This window comes from Sminthopsis crassicaudata, chromosome 3 (assembly GCF_048593235.1).
Source record: "Sminthopsis crassicaudata isolate SCR6 chromosome 3, ASM4859323v1, whole genome shotgun sequence".
NCBI classification, from domain to species: Eukaryota; Metazoa; Chordata; class Mammalia; order Dasyuromorphia; family Dasyuridae; genus Sminthopsis; species Sminthopsis crassicaudata.
In genome coordinates, this window is record NC_133619.1 from 40,470,385 (window position 1) to 40,498,347 (window position 27,963).

The 27,963-nt window shown below is 45.0% G+C and overlaps 1 protein-coding gene across 1 annotated transcript; it reads left to right on the plus strand.

Annotated features, from left to right (window-relative positions):
• The first annotated feature begins 19,772 nt into the window (after nucleotides 1-19,772).
• RFC4 (replication factor C subunit 4) lies at nucleotides 19,773-27,834 on the plus strand. Its single transcript, XM_074298311.1, has 10 exons — nucleotides 19,773-20,159; nucleotides 20,305-20,383; nucleotides 20,788-20,867; nucleotides 23,968-24,087; nucleotides 25,303-25,446; nucleotides 25,645-25,765; nucleotides 26,047-26,172; nucleotides 27,335-27,415; nucleotides 27,488-27,604; nucleotides 27,691-27,834. Exons 1-10 carry the CDS (start codon nucleotides 20,026-20,028, stop codon nucleotides 27,787-27,789), a joined length of 1,101 nt encoding a protein of 366 aa, XP_074154412.1. The 5' UTR covers nucleotides 19,773-20,025; the 3' UTR covers nucleotides 27,790-27,834.
• The last annotated feature ends 129 nt before the right edge of the window (nucleotides 27,835-27,963 follow it).

The window sequence follows — 27,963 nt, forward strand, 5'->3', positions numbered from 1 at the left end:
GGGATGCTGAGGCCGCCCGCCCCTCGCTCACTCTCTCATCCAGGCACAAAGGCAGAACCACTCCCAGCCGACAAGGAGTCTCCGCTCTCTCCGGCTCGCACTCACAGCCGGGGAGCGAAAGCCATCGCACGGGATGATCGCCCCCCAAAGAAAGGAAACGAGCAGCGACAAGCCCCCCGGCAGCTGGGGGAAGGGGGCTGTCCGAGCACGCACACAGGCGCGCGCACACGCGCACGCACACGGAGATCTGGGGGGAGATGAAGGACAGCGGCTCTCCCCAGCCCGGAGTTAGCAGCGCATCTCTCTCCGCCGCTCCCGGGGCTCCGGTTAATGGTGGTCCTCCGGGCGGCCCGGGGCCAGGCTGCGGGAGCGCGATCGGATGGCAGGCACCTGCCTCCAGGGACGCTCGGGATGAAGGATGCTCCGAGTGTCAGGGAGCAGGAAAACCGCCGGGGCCGCAGAGGGGACCGGAGCGCGGGGGCGGGGGCGGCAGCCGGGAGGCCTCCGGATGGGCAGCTGGCGACCTCTTGATCCCGCAGCCCGGCCCCACCCAGCCCAGCCCATCCCGGCCCAGCCCGAGCTCTCGCGCCGCCGCCTCCCCGGGAAGCCCGCACCAGCTGGGCTGGGCAAAGGGGCGGGGCCTAGGGCTGGGCGGAGGAGGCAGGAGGTAGGGATGCTGGGGCTTCCTGGGGAGATGCTCTCCCTTCCCAAACTCCTCCTCCCTTTGCAAGCCCTGGGAAGGCTGGGTTCCCCCTGGCATGCGTCTCTCCCGGGGACGGTCCCCCCTCCCTTCCCCCAGCGCCCCCACGTCGGAGTTCACGGCCTGGGCTCTCGATGTCCAGCTGGGGTAGAGGGGCGGGAGGTGGGGGAAGGCGTGCCAAAGCTGGGGCCAGGGCGTGGGGAGGGGCTGCCAAGCCTGCTGCCCCACATCCTCCCTCCCCCTCCTTCCTCTGTCTGCCGTCCCCGCCCCAGTTCCTGCGGAGGAACAGCTGCGAGGAGGGGGCTAAGGTGGAGGGGGAAGGGAGGGAGGCTGGGGCGTCTACTCCCCACGGAAGGGGCTTGGCTCGGTTTTAGGGGCTTCCTCTCGACTCCTCGATCGAATCCCGGTCCCAGGCACCTTTAGGAGAGGGGATGACCTGGGTCTGAAGGCGGGACCCTCACCCACGGGCCCGTCACACGGGCGGGGAGCGCCCGTTTTTCCAGTCATGGTTTCCTTGGAGAGGTGCTGTCAATCTTCTCCCATACACACACAAGCTCCCACGCTGCAACAGCACACGCGATCACACTGTGAAAAAACACGGGTGTACGTGGGCATGTATGTGTGTGTGAACCAATGTACAAGCACTCCCCAGCCTCCCTCCCATGTGCCCACACACAGTAATTGTTCATTGATGTACATTGTATGTAGCTAAGTTTGTCCACACTCACACTAGCCTCCATGACTACACATATCACACAGGGAGGAGACCCAGGCAGATGTGTGTTGGATGGACACACACACACACACACACACACACACACACACACACTCCAGATTTGTTATCTATCTGGTTATATTCTCTTACACCTCCCCCCCAACCCCATCATATACACATCCATTAGAGAGAGCCCTGAAAAGCCAAAAGTATAGTGTGTGTGTGTGTGTGCATCTATGCACACACAGACACAACTTCCCCCCTTATTACACAAACACAAAGAAATCCCATGCAGGCACACTATATGGAATATGTATGTATGCACAAATGAACCATCTCACGTTTTGACCACATCCATATCACACACAAATACCACACACATCATAAAAAACATTGGCTGGTGTTTGTGGGGTGTGTGAGTGTGTGTGTTCATGGGCGTAGAGCCCCTTTTCTGATCACACAGAGAAGTCCTGTGTGTTTCTTTCTTATAGTTATATAGATATATGTATGTATATATATATATACACACACACACACACACACACACACACAATACTTTACAGCCAATCAGTCGATTTGTCCACAAGCCTTTATTAAAAGCTTAAAAATGCCAAGAAGCTTGCTATTTTCCCCCCTCTTTTTTAACAGCTCAATCCAAGTTTCCAGCCCCTTCTAGGGGGCAAGCCCTCCAGGAAATCCCCTGGTTAGTTGGCAGGTTGCTGTACATGGAACACGCAGCACAAGGACTCAGGCCCAATCCTGGGCAGAAGAGGTCACCATGGCACCTCACCGAGCTATCTACTCGGTGATAGGGATCATTGGGAGTCACTGTTGTTTCCCGAGTTGAGGCTGACAAGGTCACTGGCCCCTTGACAGCTGTGTGTAGATGGGCTGGCACGAGGGGGAAAGGCTTCAGGGAATCACAGAAGTTGAGTTTGAAGGTACCACCATGACCACCTGGTCCTATCCATCCATGAAAGGAATCACCGATGTAACATAACCAACAAGTGGTCGTCCATGGTCTGCTTGAAGAACTCCAAGGAGAAGGAGCCATTTCACTTCTGAAGAGTTTTAATTAAGGAGTTTTTCCTGACTCCCAAACTAAATTGATTTCTTTGGAACTTCCACCCATAAGTTCTGATTTTGCTTTCTGGTACCAAATAGTACACGTGTAATTGCTTGTCTCCATGACAGCCCTTTCTCCATGACAGCCCTTTAAATGTTTGAGGACATCATCTGTAAACTCTGTAAGTCTGATTCTTTACTTTGATGTTTAAATGACTGAAGACAGGAAGATCAATGAGAAAGCTACTGTAATAGTCAGGCAGAAATTTCAGTAGTTCTGAACTAGAGTGGGAGCCAAGTAAATGGAAAGAAAGGAATAGATGTTAGAGAAAAAAAATATAGAGAAAGTGTATGTGAGGAGAGAGATACAAACAGAATCCAAGAGAGAGAAAGGCAGAAACAGAAAGAGACAGAGAGGTGGAGGCAAAGACAGAGAAAAACAGAGGCACAGAGAGAAGATGGATATGTGGAAACAAGATTTGATAATTAATTGAATGTGAAAGATGAGTGAGAATGAGATGATTCAGGCTAGTTCCAAAGGTTTTGTGATGAAGAGAGCCATCTGCATCCAGAGAGAGGACTATGGGGACTGAGTGTGGATCACAACATAGTATTTTCACTCTTTGTTTCCTTGCTTTGTGTTTTCTTTCTCATTTTTTTTCCTTTTTGATCTGATTTTTCTTGTGCTGAATGATAATTGTAGAAATATCTATAGAAGAATTGTACATATTTAACATATATTGGATTACTTGCCATCTAGGGGAGGGAGTGGAAGGAAGGGAAGAAAAAATTTGGAATACAAAGTTTTGCAAGGGTAAATGGTGAAAATTATCCATGCATGTTTTGAAAATAAAAAGTTTTAATTTAAAAAAGAGAAAAAAAGAAGAGTGAGAATGAGGAGCAAGGATGACATCAAGAAGAACAGAGAGTAGTGCTATGGAAAACCCAAAGAGGAGAGATTATCCAGTAGAAGAGGCCAGTCCATTGAACCAGTTACTATAAAGGATCATTTGATTTAGCTATTAAGAGATAATTGGTAGCTTTGGAGGGAGTTTTAACAAAGTCAAATCAGACTGAAGAAGATTCAGAAGAAAGTGAGAAGAGAGGAAATGGAAAATCAGAGAATTGTAGATTTAGAGCTGGAATGGATCTCTGTGGCCATCTAGTTCATCCCTCTCACTTTATAAATAAGTAAACAGAGACACAAAGATGGAAGTGGCTTATCCCAACTTTCACAGATAAATAAGCAGCAAGGGTGGGTCCCTGAATCCAAATCTATTGCTTTTCCCTTACCTAACTACCTTGTAGTGAATGTAGATGGCTTTTTCAAGAAATATAGCTGAGAAAGGAGGAAACATCTAAGGGCAAAACTTGAAGGGATGAGATGATTTAGTAATTTTTTTAAAGAATGAGGGATATTTAGTTGTATTTGTGGGCAGCTGGGAAGGAACCCATGGGTAAGAGATTGGAAGGAGAACAAAGGTAATATTGGGAAAAACTTACTGCAAAGGGAAAGGGATACAGAGATTGCTCCTTCAGCTTCTTTCATCAGAGACTGCAATGGTAGTGGGGAATGTCAAGGAATTCTGAGGTGAGAAAAAGAGGGATGGTTGAGGGAATGGCTTCAGTTTTCTAAGTGAAGAATGGGTCAAGGTAAAGAGTTCGTCATCTCATTAATGCCCCCTCTTTTGTTTTATCAATTCTCTCATTTTGTGAATAGGAGTTTCCATCTCATAGAGCAGAACTATGTGGATTATACTACAGGATGGTATTCTACTGGTCTCGATTTTTGTCAGTTCAAAGAAGGCAAACTCCTGGAGGACAAGGGCTATTTTCTATTTTGTTTTTGTGTCTCTTATGTTAACATGGTGCCTTATATATTGTGAATAGTACATGCTTGTTGCACATAGTAGGTTCTTTCTAAGTGTTTGTTGGATTGGATTGGATAGTTTTTTTCTGATAATCTTTGGAATGCTTCTTGTTGATCCATTGTGTCGACATACCCTGGTTTATCCAGTTACTCATAAATTCTGATATGCAAAAAAATACTTTTAATGGAACATTTAAAGACCCCAGCCTCAGGGACCCTTCAGGCTTGAAGAATATATACCACTTACAATGGGGGAAATGGAAGACCTGGATTTTCTGATCCTCCACTGACTTGGATTGCCTTTTTCTCCTTTATTTTAAGATGTCTTTCCTCCTAACAATAGGATAACAAATAACAGAATGTAAAGGGCTTTCTGAAAAATGTTGGCTCACACTGTAAGAATCCATTATATTACTTCAATAACTGGTGATTTTTGCGAGTCTTGACACTCCCTCTACAAATGTAGACCATGTTGTTTTTCTTTTTCCTTAGGCTGTTTTTCTGACTTAGAAAGCTGTCCCAGAATCTTGTCAGAAATGTCACTAACATTAGAATGTGAACTCCCTGAGGGCAGGAATTGTTTTTGCCTTTCTTTGAATGCTTAGGGTTTATTACTATACTTTGATGTTTTAGAGCTGGAAGGGACCTCCGTGGCCATCTAGTACACCCCTCTCATTTTATAAATAAGTAAACTGAGCTATTATTTATTGATTGACTGACTTTTGTGATATTGGAGTGGTTTGCCATTTCCTTTCCAAGCTCAAATAAGGAAACTGAGGCAAACAAGGTTAAGTGATTTGCCTAGTAAATCTGAGGCTGGATTTGAGGCAAATAGGTCTTTGCCCAGGGCATGAACATTCCACAGGGATATATTTCATATCTGGGAGGGCCGGCTTCCCCTTTTGAAGGCCACCGTGATCTTTGTACTTCTTGAGGAATCAGAGAAGTTAGTAAAGTTGTTAGTTGTGATTTTGCTTGTCTTTCGTTCTCAAAAGGGTCAGGGGCATCAGGGAGATGATTCCATGATGTGCAAGTGCCTTGGACTGAAGTGAGCAAAGACTGTGCAAGGTCACCTACCTCACTTTCCCTTCCAGAGCCATTTTGGCCAGAGATAGAACAGAACAGAATGACTGTACCACAAAAAAAAAAAAAAAAAAAAAAAAAGAAAAGAAAAAAGAAAAAAAAAAGAATAACCAAATAACCAGGGTGGTGCTCTCCAGAGCTGGTTCCTATGAATGGAATTCAAATTCTCTTTTGTACTTTGAAAAAAATAACAATTCCACAGTTGAATAAAACTGCTTCCTGTGTTTTGTTTTTAGAACCAGTTTAAAAATAATAAATATGGCTCTGTAAGAGAGCTTTCACAAAAGAGACAGGTGAATATGCCTGAAAGGGCAGAAGCAAGCCAGCTTATATCCCGTACTTTAACTTAAAACAAATATATCATTGGCTTATTTCCCATCATCCTTCTTCCCACATCTCATGTTACAGTCAAATAGGCATCTCCCCATTTGGCTTGAGTCTGTCTCCTAGATGCATGACTGACACCCTCCTCCCCCCCTCCCCACCACCCTCCCACCCCCATGTTCCAGTCCAGCCCCAAGCCTGAAATAGACTTCCTCCATTCTAAATCTTAAGAATCTCTGCACAGCTCAGCTTAGGCACCTCTTCTTTTCTTGGTTGCTAATGGGCCTTTCTTGCTTAAATTATAGATTATATAGCACTTAATAACCATAATAATAAAAATCACAAAAAGTAACAAAAATAGCTAATTATTTATATACTGTTTTACGGTGTGCAAACTGCTTTACATTTTTTAATCTCATTTGAACCCCATGACAACCCCTTAAAGTAGATACTAGCTATTATTCCTCCCGTTTTACAGAGGTAGTGACTGAGGCAGACAGTGGTTAAGTGATTTGCCCAGAACTACAAAGCTGATGAGTGTCCCAAGACTAGATTTGAGCTCAGGTCTGAGGTATTCCCATTTTGACTCTGGAAAGTGTATATTGTTTTAATATTACTACCCATCGAATTACAATCACAGGCAAAAAAAAAAAATCAAATATCAAAGTTCTACGAAAGAAAACAGAGCCAAAATTTCTAAAACCCAGAAAACTCTAGATGGCTTTGTACTTGTTCTAAATTACTCTGTTGCCTTTCCAGACAAAGTCTTAATTTGTAGAGTCAATGTAAAGGCAAAATATTGATTAGTGAATAATGGGTAAAGAACCCAGACCACATTGTCTGTGTCTTGATGACTGACTGCCATAGGAAGCCACTCAAACCTTCCAAAAGAATCCACGAGGATCTTAGGCACTCACACTTTCATGAAAATCTTTATTTTCCTCATTAATTCTCTGGAATTCTTGCCACAGTGGTAAACCTTTACATCTCTCCCAGAACCTTTCATTGTCTTCTCCACCCTCTCTCTCTCTCAGTAAAGGATCCCATCTCCTACTTTGTCAAGAGAACAGAGACTATTCATCCCATGGTCCTTCTTCCCAAGTCTGCATCTCTAGAACCTTGGAGATTGTCTCTCTTTTTCTGCCCCTTTACTCCAGTGTCTGATTAAAATGACAAATGCCCTCCTGGTATTTTGGGTATAATCCATTCCTATCTCCTCTGAGAGACTGTGATACCAATCCCCTCCCCACCTCTCTGATTTCAGCTTCTATCTGCTGGTTCTTTCCCAGCATATAAACAGGTTTCTCTTCTCAATGATAGAATTTTCACTTGACCACAGGAAGTTCTCAAGTTACTATTCAGTATCATGGCTCCTTTTCAGATCCGCATTTCTAGGAAAAGTCATACATCCTTGCCTCCAATTGTTCGCCTTCAATTGTTCACTTTTCAATGATGTCTTGCTTCCAACCCTTAAGATTTGACTGAAGCTGCTTCTACATACAAAGTCATTGGTGCACAATCGAATGTTCTTTTCTTAGTGTTAGGTTAGATGGCATGGTGCGTAATAATGAATTCTAGTTTGGCCTCAGAAACTCAGTAGTTGTGTGACCCTGGTCAGGTCCTCTGTCTGCCTATATAAATGTGAGTAATAGTAGCATGTACCTCCCAGGGTTATGGTGAAGCTCAAATGAGATGTTTGTAAGGTCCTTAGCATAGCGCCTGTCACATAATAAGTGCTTAATACATTTTTGTTTCCTTTTTGGCTTCTCTGAAGATTTTATCCCACTGGCCATGTCTAACTTTTAAAAACTATTTCCTTCCTGTTGTTTCCTTGTTCTTCTCTTATCTGTTTCTCTTTGTTCTCCTTTTGGGATCCATGTTCCATGTTCTGCATCCAAAGAATGAATGTATCCTAGAACTATATCCCAGACTATTTTCTCTTCTTTTTTTCTCATTGATTTCATCAGCCTCCATGGGTTCAATTATGATTTACACACAGATGACTCCTACATGAAAAATATCGTTTACATCCTTATTCTGAGCTCAATCTGGGAACCCCAAGTGTCAACATGATATTTCCTCTTGAATGTCCCGTATTTCAAACCTGAAACTTCCCTTGCAAAAAGTTATCCTCTTAATCCTTAACCCAGCCTATTTCTACAAATGATAGAGTCATCCATTCAATCATCCTATCTTGGGGTACATCTGACTCTTCCTGCTCCCACCACCAATCAGCTGCCAACTTTTTTCAGTTGCATCTTGTCAGTGTCTGATATTTCTTCTCTTTTCTGCAGTTATACAGCTAGACTCCCATCCTGCGTTATCTGGACTATTGCCCTAACCTTTTCACTCGTCTCCTTACCTAAGCCTCTTGCCCCTCTAATCCATGCTCCACACAGCTGCTAAAATAGATTTTGCTAAAGTGCCATGAACTTTCCTACTCAGGAGGGCACAGGGCTCATCACCGCTACCAGGATAAAATAATTTGGTATTTAAAACCCTTTATCACTGGTTCCAGATTTTCTTTCCAGAAATTTCACATCATTCCCCCATGTGCTCCATGTTCTATCCAGCCTAGACTGTTTGTACTTCCTTATGGATTATGACCCTATCTCCTGCCTGCAGGTTTGTGTCCAGGCTTTTGTACATGCAAAGACTTCTTGACCTCTTCTCTTCTACTTCTAGGAATCCCTTGCTTCCTTCAGGACTCATTCAAGATAATTAAACCACATAGTAATCATTCAGATTCCTGAACTAAAAACACTTTCTCACTTTAAATTATTTTATATTTGTTGTATTCTACATGTATATATATATATATATATGTATATATATAGTATGTGTATATGTACACATTTGTACACATATAGAAATAGCTATTCTACTATGCATATGTGCACACGTGCATATACATGTATAAATATAGTTGTTTCTCAGTCATGTTTGATTCTCTGTGAACCCTTTTGAGGTTTTCTTGACAAAGATTCTGGAGTGTTTGCCATTTCTTTCTCCAATTCATTTTACAGGAGATGAAGAAACAGGCAAACAGATTTAAGTGAACTGATCAAGGTCACACAGTGTCTGAAGCTAAATTTGAACTCAGGTTTCCCCAACTCCAGGCCTGGTGCTCTAGTGTATTATGCCACCTAGCTGCACACACACACACACACACACACACACACACACACACATTTATTAAGCACCTACTATGTTCCAGGCACTGTGCTAATCTCTGGGAATATAAAAGGAGGCAAAAGATAGGCTGTGACTTCAAGGGGCTTGCAATCTAATGGAGGAGACAATAAATACATGTGCACACATATGTATATGAAAACATCGTTATATATACATACACATATATACATGTATGAGTTTGTATGTGTATATACATATATGCAGAAACAGACAAAGACAAAGAGGGGAAGAGACAGAGACAAAGACAAAGACAAAGACACAGAAAGAGGAAGGGGCAGAGAGAGGCAGAGACAGATAAAGACAGAGCAAAGGAAGAGGCAGAAAGAGCCAGAGAGAGGGACAGAGACAGGGACAGGGACAGAGAAAATAAATAGGAAATAACAGAGGGAAGTTACTAGAATCAAGATGTTTGGGAAAGTTTTTCTCTAGAAGATGGGATGTAAATTGGGACCTAAAGGAAGCCAGGGAGGGAGAGCACGGCATGCATGGTATAAAACCTCTCTACTGTAGAGTCTCTGCTAAGCCTTCCTGCTGGTCTTATGAATACGGAACTGCTGCTCTCTGCTACCACCTGCTGGGCTTCCACTACCTACCCTTTTCAGGACCAGTTGCTGCTCTCTGCTACCATCCTCTGGGACATAATTAAAAAGCCTCTATAAGGCACATATAAGTGATCATATTCATCCAGGAAGAAACCAACAATAGCTGGAATGCCCTGAAGTTGGTGCTTATTCAAAGCCTGTTGCTTCAGGTAACTATGTAGCAGGGTTAGGAAATTTTAATTCTGATAGACCTCCGATTGATATCGTTTCCACAAAACACATACATGTATATACACATATATAAATGTATGCATGTGTATATATACACATGCATGTATATATACATGTGTATTTTACTTGTGTGTCTATCTATACATATATATATATATATAAAATATTTGAAACCTGCTATATTCTTCTCACCTTTGCTATCATGAGATCTTTTTGAAGGCTGAGACACTGAATAGAATTTCTCTCCCAAGATGCTCCTTAATTTGGCCAAGCAAGTTAATTTAGGGTAAAAACAAAAACTAAGTACAGAAACTATGGTCATGAATCTCTATCCCTTGGTTCATATCCCTGCTTTTATTAGGACTATTTATCAGCAATAAGACAGCCCAACTTTACCACTTTCTAGCACAGAACTGTTGTCTCTCTTCGTTTATCTTGTATTTTTGTATCCAAAGGTTATGTTTGATCACTGCAAATATCTGGCATTTAAATAATGCTGTATGATTTACAAAATTTCATTCTCATAATACTGATAAAGTTGATGCTTTTCACGTTCTAGGAAACTGAGCCTGGGAGAAGTTAAATATCTACCCTAGAGTCATAAAATCAGTAAGTGCCCAATGCAGCATTTGGATGAGGTTTTCCTGATTTCTGATCCAGAACTCTCTCCACTGAACCAAATTCTTGTTCCAAGGAATATGAGCTCCTTGGAGTTAGGGACTTTGTTGCCTGGCACAATTTTTTGTTGTTCTAGACCTTCAAAGAAGAGTCTTGTAAAACTGCCTGAACCTGGTTATTTATGACTTCAAGGCCACATTGCTTCTCATGTCACATTTATTATATTCTGTAAAGGCTGATTCAATTGTAAAAGAGCCACAGTTCAATTTTTGTCCAACAAAATAGAAGCCAGTTGATGTCAATGGAATCAATTCAATGGAATGAAAAGGTGTCTCTTTCAAGATCTTGATTTAGAATTTCTTTTAAGTGAATCAAATCCATCAGGCCTAAAGATTTCTAGTTTTACCATACTACTAAATTCTAGACTGATTTAATCCTTCCCCCATGGAAAAAAAAAAAAAAAAAAAAGCATATTTTTTTAAAATCCCAAAATCATTGATTTAAGAAGTGACCATAAGGTAGAATGAATAGCAGCCCCTGAAAATAGAATAAAACTGGGAGAGAGATCGTCAGACATAAATAATTTTCATTCAAACCTTGATCCTTAGTTTCCTGTATCTGTGTGGGGGGGTGGGGGGGGGAGGAGGCAGGGAGGACAGAGGGTGTTTGATAAACCAGTCTCTAAAGTCCCTCCCAGTTTTGGTAAAAAGGAATCTAGAGCGCTCCCTCTCATGAAGTTATAGATTTAGAGCTGGAAGAGACTTTCGAAGTCATCAAGGCCAATCCTGTCATTTGAAACAGGGATAGAATTTAAGTGACTTCCCCCAGATTACTGAGGCAGTAAATGGCAGAGCCGGGATTTGAAGCCAGGTCCTTTGATTTCAGTAATCTCATGGTCTTTCTACTATGACTCAGTCTATCCATCTATGAGTACAGAGATCTTTTCCTACAGCTTTTCATATTGTGTTCAATCAATCCTAAAAAATGCTTGGCTGGGAGGATGCAAAGACAGATAAACAGGAAGAAAGGGAGGAAGGAAGGAAGAGAGGAAGAGAAGAAAGGGAGGGAGGGAAGAAGGATTAATTGCAAGAGATTTTCCTAAGTGATTGATTACTCAGTGCCTCACTCTTGAATGAGGGATAGGCAGAGCTGGTAAAAGAAAAGATGCTAGGTTCTTTTGGCTTCCGTTTCAATAAAGGATGGTCATTCCAATGACTCTTCAGATTCTAAAAAGAAAAAAACCTTTGGAAAAAGTCAATATGATAGAAACTGGCAGTTTCTACCCTACTCCCAAACCTAGCTTGTTATACTGAAAACTTCGTGGAATTTTCACCTTGGGCGAGATCTGAGACTTTCTTGATTGAATTGAGCTATGTGACTCCCAATGAGAAAGTTCTTTCAATCTCACTTTCTGGTATATATTCTCCTATGAATATTTTCTCTCATTTCTGTTTTGCCATTGATTTGGATAAGTGGGTTTCTTTGATATTTGTTAACATACATGCATGCCTACAAGTATATTCAATGTAGGACCGGCGTTTGGTAAAGATTCAAATGTGGAACATAAATACATGCATACATATACGTGTGTGTAAATACGAACACATAATACACAGATATCTCTTAATCTACTGGGCCTAGACTCAAGATCTGAGTTCAAATCTCCACTCAGATGAGTATTTGCTCGACCTTGGAAAAGTTACTCTGTTTCCTCACCTGTAAATGAGGATAAAAATAGGAAGAGTTGGTGTGAGGATCCAATGAGGTATTTGTAGGGTCTTTAGCAGTGCTTGGCACATAGTAGGTTGTTTAATAAATGCCTATTTACTACTTATTTTAGGGAAATTTTCTCTCATTTCATCTCAAAAAAAAAAATTTTTTTTTAAATATCTTCAGCAAAGCACAAGTTTACGAAGCCTTGAAAAGAACTGCGTCCCACTTCGGAAGAAAACCTCCCATGAGGAGACAGCCATGCGCTCTTGTGGCAAGTCTGGTCAGCCAAAGAGAGGGAGAGAGATACAAGCCGTCGGTAGATACTGACGCCTTCCTAAATCTACGGCCTATAAGAATGCTGTTTGATGTTCGGGCAGAATCCCACGGTGATCGTAAGAATCAGGTGCTGTAACCCAACAGCTGCAGCATAGAGCTGGACAGTCAGGAGATCACAAATGGAGATTCACGTGTCAGGAAGCTGACTCTTCCCCTCCCCCGCTTTGTCCCTTCATGGACCTTATCCTTCACTCATTTATTCCAAATAGAAAAGACCCCAAGCGCTAACTCCCAGGGTTTTATCAGTTTTCAAAGCAGCTGCCGTGGGCCGGATACAAGAGGAAATTATTTCCCCCCGCCCAGGTAAAGGGGCAGCCCCTCACTCCGCCCCTGCGGATGCAGCCTCGGCCTAATTCTGCTCCGTGGAGGTCCTGCACAGCGCCCGTCCTCGGGTTGCTATAGAAACCAATTTCAGGTCCAGCTCCTCGCTCCGGGTCTCTTTCCCGAGAGGGGCTCCGGCGCCCTCTCCCTGCCCTGACTGTACAAGTTTGGAACAAGAAAGCCGGCAGCCTCAGGTTCCCACAGGTTCTGACGAAGCGTGCCCCCGGCCTGCCCCCATCTCGTCCGCCTCCTTCCTCTGCGGGCCAGTCCCAGTGGCGGGTGGCGGGGTACCGATCAAACCAGAATCTCAGGGCCCGCCTCTACGCCTGACCCCGCCCACTTCTCTGCTGACGTCATCAAGGAACGCCCACGTGCTCCGCGCCGCTTCCGGGCCATGGTCCTAGTCCTCAGAAGGGTCCTCTGGTGCCCTCCTACGCTGTTATGTTCTTCCCGCCTTCCCCTACTTCCGCAGAAGACCGCCCCCAGACTCCTCATTCTGGCGCCTTCCTCTTTTAATCATTCCCATTCATGCTGTAGGACGCTTGCTTTATTTACGCCGCCTTCCGTGTTAGATTGAGGTCCTGTTGCCTTTTTTTTTTTTTGAACCCTCGGTTCGCTCACAGAAGGAGCTTAACGGTTCCGTACTGCTTAGTACACGTTAGGATATTAGCAAACGTTCGCTAATCGAGTAGTGGATAATCCAGGGAAAGGAAGCAGAGAGGTGGGAGAAGCATGATGGAGTTGGGGAAGGGGAAAGGCTGCTTTTACGGCCTATCCAGAAGAATTGGAAGCTCCGAGAAAACCTTCGTGGCGCGGGCTGCAGCTTCTCTAGGTGCCCCCTCGGGCGGGCTCCGCCTCTTCAGATCCAAGGTCACTGAACCCCGCCCTCGCTCCGTGGATTGCCTCCGGATCGGTAACCAAACACGTTGACGGATGTGCGCCTGCGCACCTTTCAGATCGGCACCTTAGTCTGCGCAGGCGAACCCTCCCAAATTTCCCCGCCCTTCGGAGGGCAAGGGCGGGAAGCGCGCTTGCGCGGAGCAGTTTTCTAGCCCAGCTCGTGGCCATTTTTTATTCTGGCAGACAGCTTGGGGGAATCCATGTTGGATGAAAGGGTCGGCCAGATTGATGTCCGCCGACATAGTCTTCTCCTCGCAAAACTCCTTTTTTCTTTACTACCTTGTGTTCTTTTATTCTTTAACCAATTTTGAGGATTCCAAATACCGTATCTTTGCTCATGAGCTTATGGGCTCGATTCCCACCGTTGCTGTGCGTGCGCCCTTCCGGACAGGAAGTGAGGTAATCATTTCCTGCCTGGCCCCTTGGTAGCTGAGTGACTGGGAGAAGTCGGTTTCTTCTGGGCTCTCGGCTTCATAGAGGTTGATTGGGCCCCGCGTCCGCGTCAGGAACGAGACACCCAAGTCTTTTTCTCACCTGCCGACCCTCTCTATCGGTTGCAATCCGGATCCTTGTTGATCTCTTCTGAGTCTCAAGATCCTCTCGTCACATTCCTATCGACAGGCATTTATGGAGCGCCTGCTGTGTGCGCAGACGAGGGAGAAAGGGCCAGTGTAGGAGCCCTTTCTGTGAAGGAAGCAGAAATTTTAAGCGCTGGAGGGAAAGGGAAGGGAGAAAGCATTCCAGGCCGGGGGCACCGTTTGGGCCTGGGTTCGGAGCTGGGAATAGTGCGTGTCCGATTAAGGAAACCTATTTATTGAGGGGCTGCCGCCGCCCTGGTCCTCCCCGCACCCCTTTTAGGGGGCCAGCCTCTCCCGGCCGAAGGAAGCGGGGTGGGGGCACCGGAGAGGGGTCTGGATTCTGTTATTAACGACCTCTATTTTTTTCTTTTTAATAAATTTGTTTATTAGACAGAAATGTTTAATTGCCAGAACCAATGCCTTCTCTTAATCCTCACCTAACCTTTATCTAAATTCTGACCTTACCTTCGATGAAGCCTGAGACACTATTGTGTGGGACAGTGACCCTTACCCAAATTAAAATCAGAGATCCTCAAGGTAAAAAGCAATTTTTAGCTATTGTTCAAAAAGTCTTAAGTCACAATTAGGTCAAGGTCACATTCCCATAAGAGGTCTTCACTCAGTTTATCCCTTTTTATTGATCATCCTTTTCTGGATATTCTCTTCAGGTTTTCAGAACATCATCCTAGAAAGCATTCCAATAGTGTTTGTATGAGAACTGGGCCCTAGTTGCCCATATTTGTGGAAACATGGACATGACCTATGTATTAGTGACATGTGGAGATTTCGCCAAAGTAAACTCTGGGTTAAAGCAATGAGTCAGAGAAATTAACTTTTAGGGGGTCAGTCCTAGGACCCTGGGCTTTTGAGAGGTGGAGAGCTGGACTTTGGATTATATATGAACTTGAGAAGCAATGCTTTAGGCCACTTAACACCCTCAATTTAAAAGGAGAAAGATGGGACTGGGCCAAGGACAATTTGCCATATATGGTACAGTGCAAGTGGTGAGAAAAGTACAAAAGAACAGCTCTGTGGAGGAGAAATTGAAACTAAAGAGGCATGTTTGACCTTTTCTTCCCACTTTTATCTTACCCAGTAAGAACTCCAATGCTTGATTGGAAATTTTGAAGGCGCATTGGTCCATGACCCCTTGTCCCATGTATGATACATCTATTGGCACCATCTTTTTTTTCTTCATTGCATAGATAGCATAACCTCAGAAGGCTCAAGATTAAGAGTGGCAAGAACAAAGCCCATCCTTGTTACAAAGCGAGTTCAGATGACAGCCTCTCCTGGAGTGCTGTCATTGATCTCACTGGGCAAATAAGTGGGGATATTGTTTAAAAAAAAAAAAAAAATCTGTGCTAAGATGGTGCTCTTGTTCATGGTTAAAGAGCCATTTGCTTAAGAAAGCATTTTTGCTGCATGATAGGAGTCCTGAAGCAACCTGAAAAACTAATTAGACCTTGAGCTGCATGAGGAGGTATGATTTCTGAGAATAAGGTGACAGTCAAGTCTTTTGATGGGATGTGGCCATTCCACAACCAGATACTAGGGGATGGTGGGGGACCTTGGTTTCATGTCTTGTGAGGGTCTGCTGGAAAAACTGGGTACATTTAACTGGGAGAAGAGGAATTGTTTGGGTGAACAAGGGAGCCAGCTTCAAGCATTTGAAGGGCTGCTCTATGGGAGAGAAATCAGATGTGTTCTGCCTAGCCCCAGAGGGCAGAGCTAGTAGCACTGGAAAAAAGATAATTACGGCTTAATGGAGGAAAACATTTCTAACAGTTCAAGCCAACCCAGAGTGGAACTGGTCACTGCCTCCATCCCTGAAAGTCTCCAGGCCACAGCTAGATGGCCATTCACTCTCGTGTAATTAAGAGGATTCCTTCTGTGATAAGCTTGAGTCAGGGACTGCCAACCTCCCTTTGAACTTGAACATTTCAGGAGTCTCCCTTTCCTCTACTATCTGATGTGTTCTGGGTCCTCCCCTGGAATCTGAACTCAGGTCTTCCCAACTACATGCTACTTGCTCTGTCCTCTGTGCCATCCAGATGCCTCCTTTATCAATGCATCTTTTAGTATACCCAACACCAGTGGCCTAGGTAAGGATAATTACAGGTTGCTTTCATTGTGGTGTTCAAAAGGCTTATCTTAGGAATTCGTTGGTTATTCTAGCTGTTTCTGTCTGCTGATTAATTTGGGGAGCAGGTCAGCCACTCACTGGTGGAAACATGCCATGTGCTATCACATGCTCCTCTTCCCTCTCAATCTCTATTTATTGAGAGTTTATTCTGTATTCAGACCTCTGAGGGGCATATTCAGGCTTCTGCACCCAGAGTATAGGTATTAGTATAAGTATTAGTATAGGTATTCAGGACATATTATAGGTATTCAAAATGGCCGAGACAGGTTTGAACCTGTAGCCCCTCACCACCAAGAAAGCCTGCCTGCCAATCTCTGTGTTCAGCCTCATTCAGCCACCTTAGAATCAAGGCCTTCATTTAAGATGTTTCCTCTCTATTTTTACCTCCAAATAAGAATTCCGAAGTCCTTCAGCTTCATAGGAGTCAGCAAGAACCAGCTCCTTCTGCTTGCTATTTTACTTTCCCATCCTAAAGGAGAGCAGGGATACTCAATGTAGAAAGTCTAATAAGCCTTATATTCTGAGAGGAGTGAGTCTATGGCTAATGTCTTCTGTAATAATTGTAATAGAAGCTAGAATTTAAATAACCTTTTAAAAGTCTGGGAAGATTTACACAAACTGCTGTTGAATAGAATTAAGCAGAACTGGGAATACATTTTATTGTACACAATAACATTTAACATAATTATATTGTACACAATAACAGCAAGACTGTTCGATGATTGACTATGAAAGATTTAGTTTTCAGAGATTCAGAGATCCAAGGCAATCCTAATAGATTTTGGATAGAAAATGTCAACCAGAAAAAGAACTATGAAGATTGAATGAAAATCAGCACATGCTATGTTCACCTCTTTATTCTGTTTTCTCCCCCTCTATCGTGGTTTCTCCTTTTGTTCTGATTTTTCTCTTCCAACATGATTCATAAAGCAATGCATTAAAAATAACCTTTTAAGATTTGCAAATCACTTCACAAATATTCCATTTGATCATCACAACAACTGTGCAAAGTGGGTATTATTTTTACAACTAATTATTATTTAACAAATGAAGAAACTGAGGCAGACACAGATTAAATAACTTGACCAGCTAGTAAATTCATTCCATGGATTCAATCAATAAACCTTGTTGTTAGATCAGCTTAGCGTGAGATTGTGTTTCTGTAAACCACCAAACTTTACTAGTACTGGTGTGGTGCAGTGCTCAGTGCTAAGGGTTTGCAGTTGCAAAAGATGTCTTTCTCCTTTTGTGTCTTTCCTCTTCCCTTCTTGCCTTTGCTTTTCCTTTACTTTCTCTTTTCTTATCTATCTTAAAGCTTGCCAGTCATCCCTCTTGGTGTAGGCACTAGCCTGCTATCAGACTGCTGCCCTTGGAGGCAGGTGTCCTGCTGAAATCAAAGCTAGAATACCCTGCACTTTGAAGTCAAACAGGTATTTCCATTGTTGTCCCTCAAATGAGGTTGGGGAAGGCATTTTAATAATGATCATGGTCCTGATTTTTAAAATGACATTGCTTTCTTTTCCATTCTCTGTGGACTGGGCCTCTTTTTACCTTTCTCACCTGGATTCTAATCTGGGAATGCTCAGAGCCAGAGCAGGCTGGAGATGAGTCAGGACACTAACAGAAATATAATCTCAAAGTGAGGAAATGATTGCAAGTGGAACCCTTCCCCCCTCTCCCTCCCATGGCCCAGTAGGAGGGCTTAACATGCTGGTACTTTATATACATAAGTGGGTGGACATGACATTCATTCTTGGCTGTTCCCACAGCAGGCTCATGCATGGCCAGTGCAGGTGTTGGGAAAGTGTCCGAGTTGTCTCAGACACAAACAGAACCAGAGTTAGCATGGCTGGAGCAGAAATTCAGGAATTGTAAGCTTGTCAAGAGGTGTGATGGGTAGCTCTCAAGTTCCTGGAAAAGGGACAGCGAACACCTGGGGTTGCTCAATGCAATACTTTCAGACAGGCTGAATCCAAACCTCCAAATTCAGGGCACAACCCGCTTCCCGAGCCTCGGCTCTGGGAAATGGCGGGTCTCCACATAGCCGAACCCCCAGCTATGACCTTGGCATCCCCTGGAGCTTGCGAGGGCAGCCGCTGCCTGCCTGCACTTCACTGCCCTGACTGCAGTTCTTGCCACGGTCAGACTTCACCTCCAGCCTGAAAGCAGGAGGTCGCCCATTCTGCCGACAGAGCAGCAGCATCCCCTGTCGGAACACAGGGGCCCAGGGGGCTGGATGCTGCGGCTCAGCGCGGAGATGAGGGCTGTCTCGTCCCCAGTCAGCATGTGGCTGTCCCTGGGCTCCTTTCACCACTAACTCCTCGATTTGTGGTACCAAAGAAACAGAAGGCGGAGAGGGGGGCGGAGCCCCCAGCCCTCGGCCTCCTGTCCATTCCACCCCCCGTTCCAGGTCAGCAGGCCCGGTCTGCCACTTTTTCTCAGTTCCTGACGTCCGAGGTCCCGGGAGTCACCAACCTCGGTCGGTCTCCCAGGAAGACCGCGATCGTTTCCATGTAAACTAAAATCTCCCTTAGGACGTCTCATTCTCTGAAGTCATGGAGAATCTGGGTTACCCAGGCAGGCAGCGTGAGACCTCGGGAAAGCCGAGTAACCTCCGGCCTGCAAAGGGCCCGGGGCGGCCAGAAGTGACCGCCCGGGCGCTCGGGAAAGGAAAGCATGAATGATGTGGAGGAAAAGTGAGGGCGAAAAAAGGACTTCCGAAGGACTGGATTGGACAGCTCGCCGGGGGAGTTATTTCCCGGTAGATAGGAGCGGGGCGGGGGGGGGGGGGGGGGGGGGGGGAAGGGGGGCGAAAGAGGAGAGGTTCGCGAGCCTTCTTCCGATTGGCCTCAGGGGTCCGCTCTAAGACCAATCAGGAGGTGATGCGGTGGGGCGGGGCGGAGAAGCAAGTTTAGCCGGGGAATGTTGCCCGCAGTGGGACTTTGGGGAGCAAGGCACGGGATGCCCCCTAAGCAGCTCGTTTTGTTTTACACAAAAGTGCCCAGGGAGTATCTCAGCCGTCGGTGTCTTTCCGGAGTCGAGTTGCGGAGCCAGCAGCGCCTGGCTCAGACCCGGAGCCCGCGAGTCACGCAGAGCATCTTGCGCATGCGGGTAGGGAGAGCGAGAAAAACTAGCGCATGCGTGCTGGTACTGCGTGGCCTTCCTCGAAGCCATCTTTGAGGAGGGTTTCAGGCTGGCTCCGAGCATTCGGAAGAGTCTTTATTATATGTTACGGCCTTTGTTAAGCGCCGGAGTATACACGAAAAACCGCGGCGTATCCCTGCCCTCCAGAGACGGCCGGTGCCCTGCGGATCTAAGAGGGATCCCACGGGGAGCAGGCACACAGAGGTGAACCCTGCCCCCATGCCGGATGCAGGTCCGGCGAACTAACGGCCTCTTAGCTAGGGCGCACTTCCTTCTCCGGAAGTTACGTACTGACTCCCGGCAGGCTATTCGGTGGCGGGAACCAAGAGCTGCGGGGCCTGGGGGTCAGTGGAGCCTGTGGGGAACGGGATCAGTCGCAGCGTGGCGCTTCTCCAGGCAGGGCCTGAGGACCGCGGCCACCCCCTGGTCGTGTGTGCGTGACTCGGCTCCTCGAGCTTCCAGCTCTGCGTCTGGGGTTCCGCGCGGGACGCTCTGGTCCCGAGTGGTCCCGGGGCCCCCTTGAGTCCGATTCTCGCCTTTGATCATGCAGGCCTTCCTTAAAGGGCCGGCCTCCATCAGCACCAAGCCGCCGCCTACTAAGGACCGAGGACCCGCAGCCCCTGCGGGCGGCAGCGCGGAGAGCCGCCGGGCCAAACCCGTCCCGTGGGTGGAGAAATAGTAAGAGCGCGCCCCTTCGACGCGAGCCTGGACTAAAGCCCCGCCCCGCCCCGCCCCCGACTCTGCCCTAAGTCCCGAGGTGGTTGGGGTGGGATGCTGTCCGCCCAGGACCGCGCTCCATCGCCGCTGTGCCCTTCTGTTTCAGCCGGCCCAAATGCGTGGACGAGGTGGCCTTTCAGGAGGAGGTCGTGGCAGTGCTCAAGAAGTCCTTGGAAGGAGCCGATGTGAGTTGGACTCGTCTCTCCCGGGCCCCGGACCCGCCCCCCACCTGGCCAGGCTAGAGCACCACCGGGTGTTTGGGGTGGGGACCCGAGGCGTCTGGGACTGAGTCCCTCCCCCACAGCCCTTCCTCCTGCTGGGGGTCCCGGCCCTGGGAGAAGCCGCACTATGGGGGGGGGGGAGCAGCCACGGCCCAGGCAGAGAGGCAGGCTGCATTAATGCGGAGTTTGGATGAGGCCCACTGTGCTTACGTCACTGCCCCCGCTCACCACCACCACAAAGGGACCCGAGAACGAAAGGGGTCCTTGGAGTCATTCCGTGTCACTGGGGCCTGAGCATGGCTGCCCCAGGACTATCTGCAGGTGCCCCTTCCAGCCCAGCCTCAAAGGACAGGCTTGTGTTTCCACAGCTCCCCAACCTTCTGTTCTATGGACCACCAGGAACTGGAAAGACGTCCACCATTCTGGCGGCTGCCAGGGAACTCTATGGGTGAGCCCGGGCTCTTTGTCTCTATTTGCAGCTCTTGGTAAATAGATCACAGGGATGGGGAGACTCAGGAAACATTTATTAGGTGCCCGCTGTGTGCAAAGCCTTGAGTCAGACACTAGGGATACAGACTAACAGACAGCCCTCAAGGAGCTTACATTTGTTGGGGGAGTGGGATGGGGAAGAGGAAAAGTGGGGACGGAAGTTGTCGTGGAGCACGAGGATTGAAGGCACAGGAGGGTTCTGAAAAGTGGAGAAGCAGGAGAGCCTGCCCAGCCTGGGAGCAGCTTGTACCAGTGCAGGGGGGAGGAGTGATGAAATGGGAAGTGCAGGGATCAGCTGGTCTAGGTTGGATAAAACTGAGTTTGGAGGAGGATGAAATAAAGCTGAAGAGTGGGAGGCAGAATGTGGAGAGCTTCGGGAGCTTGTTTTACTCCATAGGCAGCGAATCCTCAAAGCAAGCGAATGGAGTGGCCTGAGGGAGGCAGCTAGTGCAGAGGAAGCCTCCTGAACTAGGGGCTGGTGTCTGCGTGGGAGCAGAGAAGGGAGTTATGGCCTGCGTTGGGCCAGAATTGAGCAGAACTGCCAGTGCGTCAGATGAGTTAGAAGTTATGATCCTGGGAGCAAGCCAGTGGGACGATGCATAGAGCGCTGAGTACTTAACTAGCTGTGTGATACCGGGCAAGTCACTTCACCCGGATTGTCTCAAAAAACCCAAAGCAATAACAAAGTTGTAGTCTGGGATACCTGAGGGCAGTATCACGAGTAAGGAAAATTGGAGCATAAGCACATTTGGGGGCAGAGATAATGAGTTCTGCTCTGGACGTGCATTTGAGATGCCTATGAGGTGTCAAGCGAGTGATAGTGGCAGGCGGCTCAGAATCACAGAATTGCAAGATTTCAGAATAGGAAGGCACCCTGAGCCCTGCCCTCCAGTACACCACACTCAAATTTGCTTGAAATCTTAGTGAGGAACCCACCCACTCTCTGCCTCCAATGATGCCCATCCACTTTTGAAAAGCTTTATTGTTAGGAAGTTGTATGATTTTTTCCCCCTGCTATCTAGCCTAATTTGACTTCTAAGCATCCATCCATTGCTCCTAATTCTACAATATGATGTCAAACAATACATCTAAGCCTTCTACTGAATGATAGTTCTTCAGTAAATAAAGACGGTCGTGTGTCTTTTCCAGACAAAATAATCCCTGTTTCTTAAGCCAATCCTCATACAACAGACTCAACCTTTTTGCTATTCTGTGTCTCTTATTACCATGATACCCCTAACTGGACTGACAGAGTAGTTTGATCAGTGCACTTGGCAGCTTCTTGATTTCTGGAAGCCATGCCTCTTCACAATGCTCAAATCTCACTAGCTTTTGGACCTCCTATCTCAGACCATTGGCTCACACTGCCCTCTCAGACCACTAAGAGACCCAGCTACAGAGGATTCAAGTCAGAGGGTGGCCCTGGATTTGTGGATTAGGTGATCATCTGCCATGGGCTAATTCTTAGAGGTGTGAACTGATGAAATGTCAAGAGAGGGTACCTTGTACCTTTCAGAGAAAAAATAAGAAAGATCCATAATAGAAAGGGAGCACCCATGCCAAGGAGGCAGGATGTGGTGATTGATCCAGCAGAGGAAATTGAGAAGGACCAAATAGGAAGGAAACAAGAAGATGGAAAGTGTCTGTGAGAGAGGACTGGCTTGGGCAAGAAGAGCCACCTGTTCCTTAGACACAGGAGTACTAGGGCAGGAAGAAGAGTTCAAAGTGAGTGGTTTCTTATAATGGAAGCAGGGAGTAAGCTATGGGGAGGGGTGTACCGAGAAGTTAAGGAATGACCACAGAGGACCAATAAGTAGTGATTAAGCACTTGGTATGCACCAGAAATTAAATGAAACAACCTTTGTCCACAAGTTTATATTCTGATGGGGAGTTGCGTGTGCACACGTAAGGTTTGATACAGGGTAATTTGGGGGAGAGGACATTGGGGACTTCATGTAGATGATGAGGTGAAGAAAGAAGGCAGCTTTGCTGGCAATGGCATGGAGATGGGAGAGGTCACACGGGAGGTTCAGGGAGAAGGCAGTTTGGCCTTTGGTCAGGACAGGAGAAAAGTTCAGGGAAAGGCAGCAAGCACTAGGTGAAGCCTGAGAAGCTTGGTCAGTCCAGACCTGTCCTTGAAAGGATGGTCCTAGGGGGAGCTTGGCAGTGACAGAAGGGGCCTGAGGTGGAAGGGTGACCTAGCACATAGAGGGGGCAGCTGAGGCAGAGTCCCCAGAGCCAGAAGTTGATGTTGAATGAAGCCCTGGATGAGTGGCCAAAAGGATGGAGTGGGGAGAGCCTGGAGGTTCAGCACAGTTCAGAAAAGGAATCTGAACGGGGGAAGAGTTTCTTGGATAGGGGTGGGGTACCCCTGACTGAGGGATGGCTGGCGGAGCAGGGAAGGTAGGGCTTGTGCCTTGTTTCTTATGATGTGGTTTCACTTCCCCTCAGAAGCACTGTCTTCTCAAAGACCTTATGACAGATTATTTTTATTATTTAGTACCTAATGGTCCCCATCAGATCCAGGATGAAACAGCCATAATTCTCTTTAAGAAGGGTTTTATGGTCATTTTGGTTAAGTTCTGGTTTGAGAGGTCAGGTTTGCTCTTAAACGAGAAAAATGAGATGCTGGTAGGAGATGGTTTGAAAGGAGGGCTGCATTCTAGTTATGTCAGCTGCTGATTACGGGTGACATTAGGGGGAAGTATTGGATCTCTTCAGGTCATCTATAAAATGTAAAGTTGGGCTGATCAATATCCAAGGTTATTTTCAACTGCAATGTCCTGGCTTTACCTTTTTTGTTAAAAATGATATTTGCAGGACAGCTAGGTAGCACAGTGTAGATAGAGAGCACCAGCTCTGGAGTCAGAAGGACTTCAATTCAAATCTGAACTCAGACATTAGCTGTGTAATGCTGAGCAAGTCACTTAACCCCAATTACCTTCCTCCTAAAATGTCATTTGCTAGGTATAGTTTTATTAAGGTGCCACAAAACATGAAAATATAAAGAAATTGAGTGGAATAATGGCACATGATTCCTAATTTTCTTCTTATTATAGACCTGAGCTTTTCCGACAAAGAGTTCTAGAATTAAATGCATCAGATGAACGTGGAATACAGGTTATTCGGGAGAAAGTAAAGACATTTGCTCAACTAACTGTGTCAGGCTCTCGCTCAGAGTAAGTAGCCAAGTTTTTCCTTCTCTATGGCAAGTCATAATGCCTAAAATACCCTTTGTCACATCTTTTCTAATTTTGAATCCCATTTTTCTTGAGTTTATAAACTTACATTTTATTTTTAGGTGGTCATTCAATATCTTTTTCCTTCATAGATTATTTTTTTCAGAGATCTGTATTGGTGAGGGAGGATTAGTGAGGGAGTGCAGGGGTGTGTGTGTGTGTGTGTGTGTGTATGTGTCTATATATATAGACACACACACACACTGTAAATACTTTAAAACTTATGATTGGGGGGCAGCTAGGTGGCGCAGTGGATAGAGCACCAGCCTTGAATTCAGGACCCGAGTTCAAATCTGGTCTCAGACACTTAACACTTCCTAGCTGTGTGACCCTGGGCAAGTCACTTAACCCCAGCCTCAAAAAAAAAAAAAAAAAACAAACTTATGATTGCCCTTTTTTAACATTTATTGGTTAGCTTTTTTTTGTTACTAGTTTATGAGTCCAAATTCTATTCCTATCTCCCCTCTCTCTAGCATAGTAATCTGATGTAGGTTCTACTTGTACAGTCACATAAAGCATTTCCATATTAGTACATTTTGTGAGAGGGAAAATATCTGTATTTGGATAGTGAGTTCTTCGAAGGTAGATACAGCATTTTCATCTTGAGTCTTGGATCATTCATTATATTGCCCCAAATAGTCATTCAGTTCTTCATTTTACATTGTTAACTTATGTATAATGTTCTCTTGGCTCTGCTCAATTCACTTTGTGTCAGTTCATGCAAATCTAGTTTTTCCTGAAAATCTGCTTGTCATTTGCATAATAATGTTCCATCACAATCATACTGTACAAATTATTTAGCCATTCTCCAGTTGATAAGCATTCTAAGTCACTACAAAAAAAGAGGGAATATAATTTTGTCTCTTCTCCTCTTCCCCCTCCCCCCAGTCTTGCATGAATTAGAAAAGCCCAGTCTTTTGCCTTTGAATATCACAGGTTTTAATAATATCAAGATTTCAATTTTTTGATATAAGAAAATATCACAGAATAGAATTTTTAAAAATGTTCCTGAATTTTAAAAAGCCAGTGTTTATCATCTTTCTGAAATCAACTTTGTTTCCTTGGAAATAATGCTTTCAGGCACAGTGCTTAGGATTTGGGGTTACTATGTTGTGAAACGCATCTGTAAGTTACTGCTGCCTCTCTTTGATATAGTGGGAAGCCATGTCCTCCTTTTAAGATTGTAATTCTGGATGAAGCTGACTCTATGACCTCTGCAGCTCAAGCAGCTTTAAGGCGTACAATGGAGAAAGAGTCCAAAACTACTAGATTCTGCCTTATCTGCAATTATGTTAGTCGGTATGTATGCTCCCTTTCTTTTAGCCCAGTTTGGCCATGCCTTCCTTGATAGCCAATTTAAGAAACAAACAAAATGAACAACTTTTGAAGGTGCTCAGGGTGCTCACATGCTTTTTAACTTGTTCTTGGTAAACCCAAGTACTGAAAAATTCCCTGCCAACAGTTAACTTTTTCAACTCAATCCCTCTTCTCTTACAGGATAATTGAACCCTTAACCTCTCGATGCTCCAAATTCCGCTTCAAGCCTTTGTCAGATAAAATTCAGTATCAGAGATTACTAGACATTTCTGAGAAGGAAAACGTGAAAATCAGTAATGAGGTGGGTAGGGTGACTGATTTGTGCCTGATTTGCTGTTAGTAGCCCATGTAGAAAAGACAGTCAACTCTGCTAGTTGAACATGGAGAAGCCCTAGCAATGTCATAGGTGTCATAACATTTTAAATTTTGAAAATTGTGGAGCATGTATAAAACCATGCAAGTATTTGAATGATGAGGTACCAAGAAAATAAGAAAATTCCAGATCCTAAACAAGTTTTAAGGTGGTGTCTCTTCCTGTATAGAGGTGACTTGTTCAAGAGAACATCTTTTTCCTTTTTTTAGGGAATATCTTACCTTGTGAAAGTGTCAGAAGGAGACCTACGAAAAGCCATCACATTTCTTCAAAGTGCTACTCGACTGACAGGTGGGCAAGAAGTCACACAGAAGGTGATCACAGAGATTGCTGGGGTAGGATGTTCTGAAGTCTCTCTGTTCTTGGCGCTTTTCCTGCAGTTTGTCCTTTGTAGGTGTAACTGGGGAAGAAATTATTCTTCAAACTGAACCCTAACCCTAAATGCCTCTAGGACACCCCCAGCTTGGGAGGGGAACAAGATAATCAATCATTCTTGGGATAGCTGTTACATTTGAAAATTGAACTTGTTGGGGTTAGCTAGGTGGCATAGTGGATAGAGCACCAGCCCCGAGTTCAAATCTGGTCTCGGACACTTAACACTTCCTAGCTGTGTGAGCCTGGGCAAGTTACTTAACCCCATCCTCAGAAAAATTTGTTTGCCCTAAGGGATCAAGCTGAATAAGGAATCCCTTAGTCTATAAATCCCAAATGTGAGAAAGCCATCTCATTAAACCCATCTCCCCTAAACCCACATGGCATCTTTAGCAGTAATTAAAAACTAATTAAAGCCAACAATTATCTAGTATTTGAAGGTTTACTACACATAGAACTTGCCTGTCCTCACTCCAAGCCCAGAGCTCCCATTTGAGTTGTCTCTTTGGCCTTCCCTGGGGAAATAAGTCCAGTGAAGATTTCTGACCCTGGGCCCTGACCCATGCCAAGGCAAAAGGGAGAGCCTTGTCTCACCTGGGCTTTTCTCAGCAGGGGTGGGGATGGGGTCAGTTCTCCTGGACATAGGATAGAAAACACACATTCCTCCTGGAAATCACCAGATTTCTAGCTTTGTTTGACCCAAGTCTTTTCCTGCCTTGCAATCTTTTATTTTTACTGAATTGGAAATTATACATAATAAAAGTATCATTGCCATGCCACTTTTTTCCGGCTTGGGATTGTCAGGTAACAAATTTGAAATTTTGGAAATTCAGTCTCTAGGGCTTATTTGGTGAATTCCCAAAGCATATGCAAAATAGCAAATGTTTTAACAGCTATGCCTTTTATATTAGCATAGAGGATAGGGACCAGGAGTTAAAATTGGTCATTTCCTCATGACAGGTATGCCAGGAATTCTTTGTATCGAACCTAGCTTGAACTAATGAGTATCTTTCCTAGGCAAATAAATGTTACAAAAAAATACAAAACGTACAAAATGTGTTACAATAGTACAAAGCAGCTTAGGAACTTGTTCCCAGAATGTATTGGTTTTTTTTTCCTTTCTAGGTGGTATCTACAGAAACAATTAATGGCATTTTCTCAGCCTGTCAGAGTGGCTCCTTTGAAAAACTGGAAGCCATTGTTAAGGTAACTTTTTTCATGTATTATAAATTATTAATGCTGAGAATTTGGGGTTGGCTGACAACTGTCTCTACTTAGGATCTAATTGATGAGGGGCATGCAGCAACTCAGCTTATAAACCAACTTCATGATGTGGTGGTGGAAAAAGAGGACCTCACTGATAAGCAGAAGTCAGTCATTACAGAGAAACTTGCAGTAAGCAAACCTTATTACCATATTTGGGTATGGCTAATTAGGCCCAAGTTTTGGAAAGGCAGTAACCTGTTATTTTTCCTTTTCAGGAAATGGACAAGTGCCTAGCTGATGGTGCTGATGAACACTTACAGCTAATCAGTCTCTGTGCCACAGTGATGCAGCAATTAACTCAAAATGTTAATTGAATTATTTTTTTACATTTTGATGGCAATAAAAGTTTGGATGTAAAATTCTTACTTTCCACTTACCACCTTATGGATTGCTCTCCTGGTTTATTAATGGGCCCAGGGACAAGTTTTTTTTTCCTTTTAAAAGACCTAACCACATACTACCCACATTTTATCTTCCTCATCCCACTT

Coding starts and splice junctions, on each gene's coding strand:
- RFC4 (XM_074298311.1), top strand. CDS start 20,026: ATGCAGGCCTTCCTTAAAGGGCCGGCCTCCATCAGCACCAAGCCGCCG. Junction 20,160..20,304: donor GTCCCGTGGGTGGAGAAATA/GTAAGAGCGCGC, acceptor CTTCTGTTTCAG/CCGGCCCAAATGCGTGGACG. Junction 25,447..25,644: donor ATCTGCAATTATGTTAGTCG/GTATGTATGCTC, acceptor CTTCTCTTACAG/GATAATTGAACCCTTAACCT.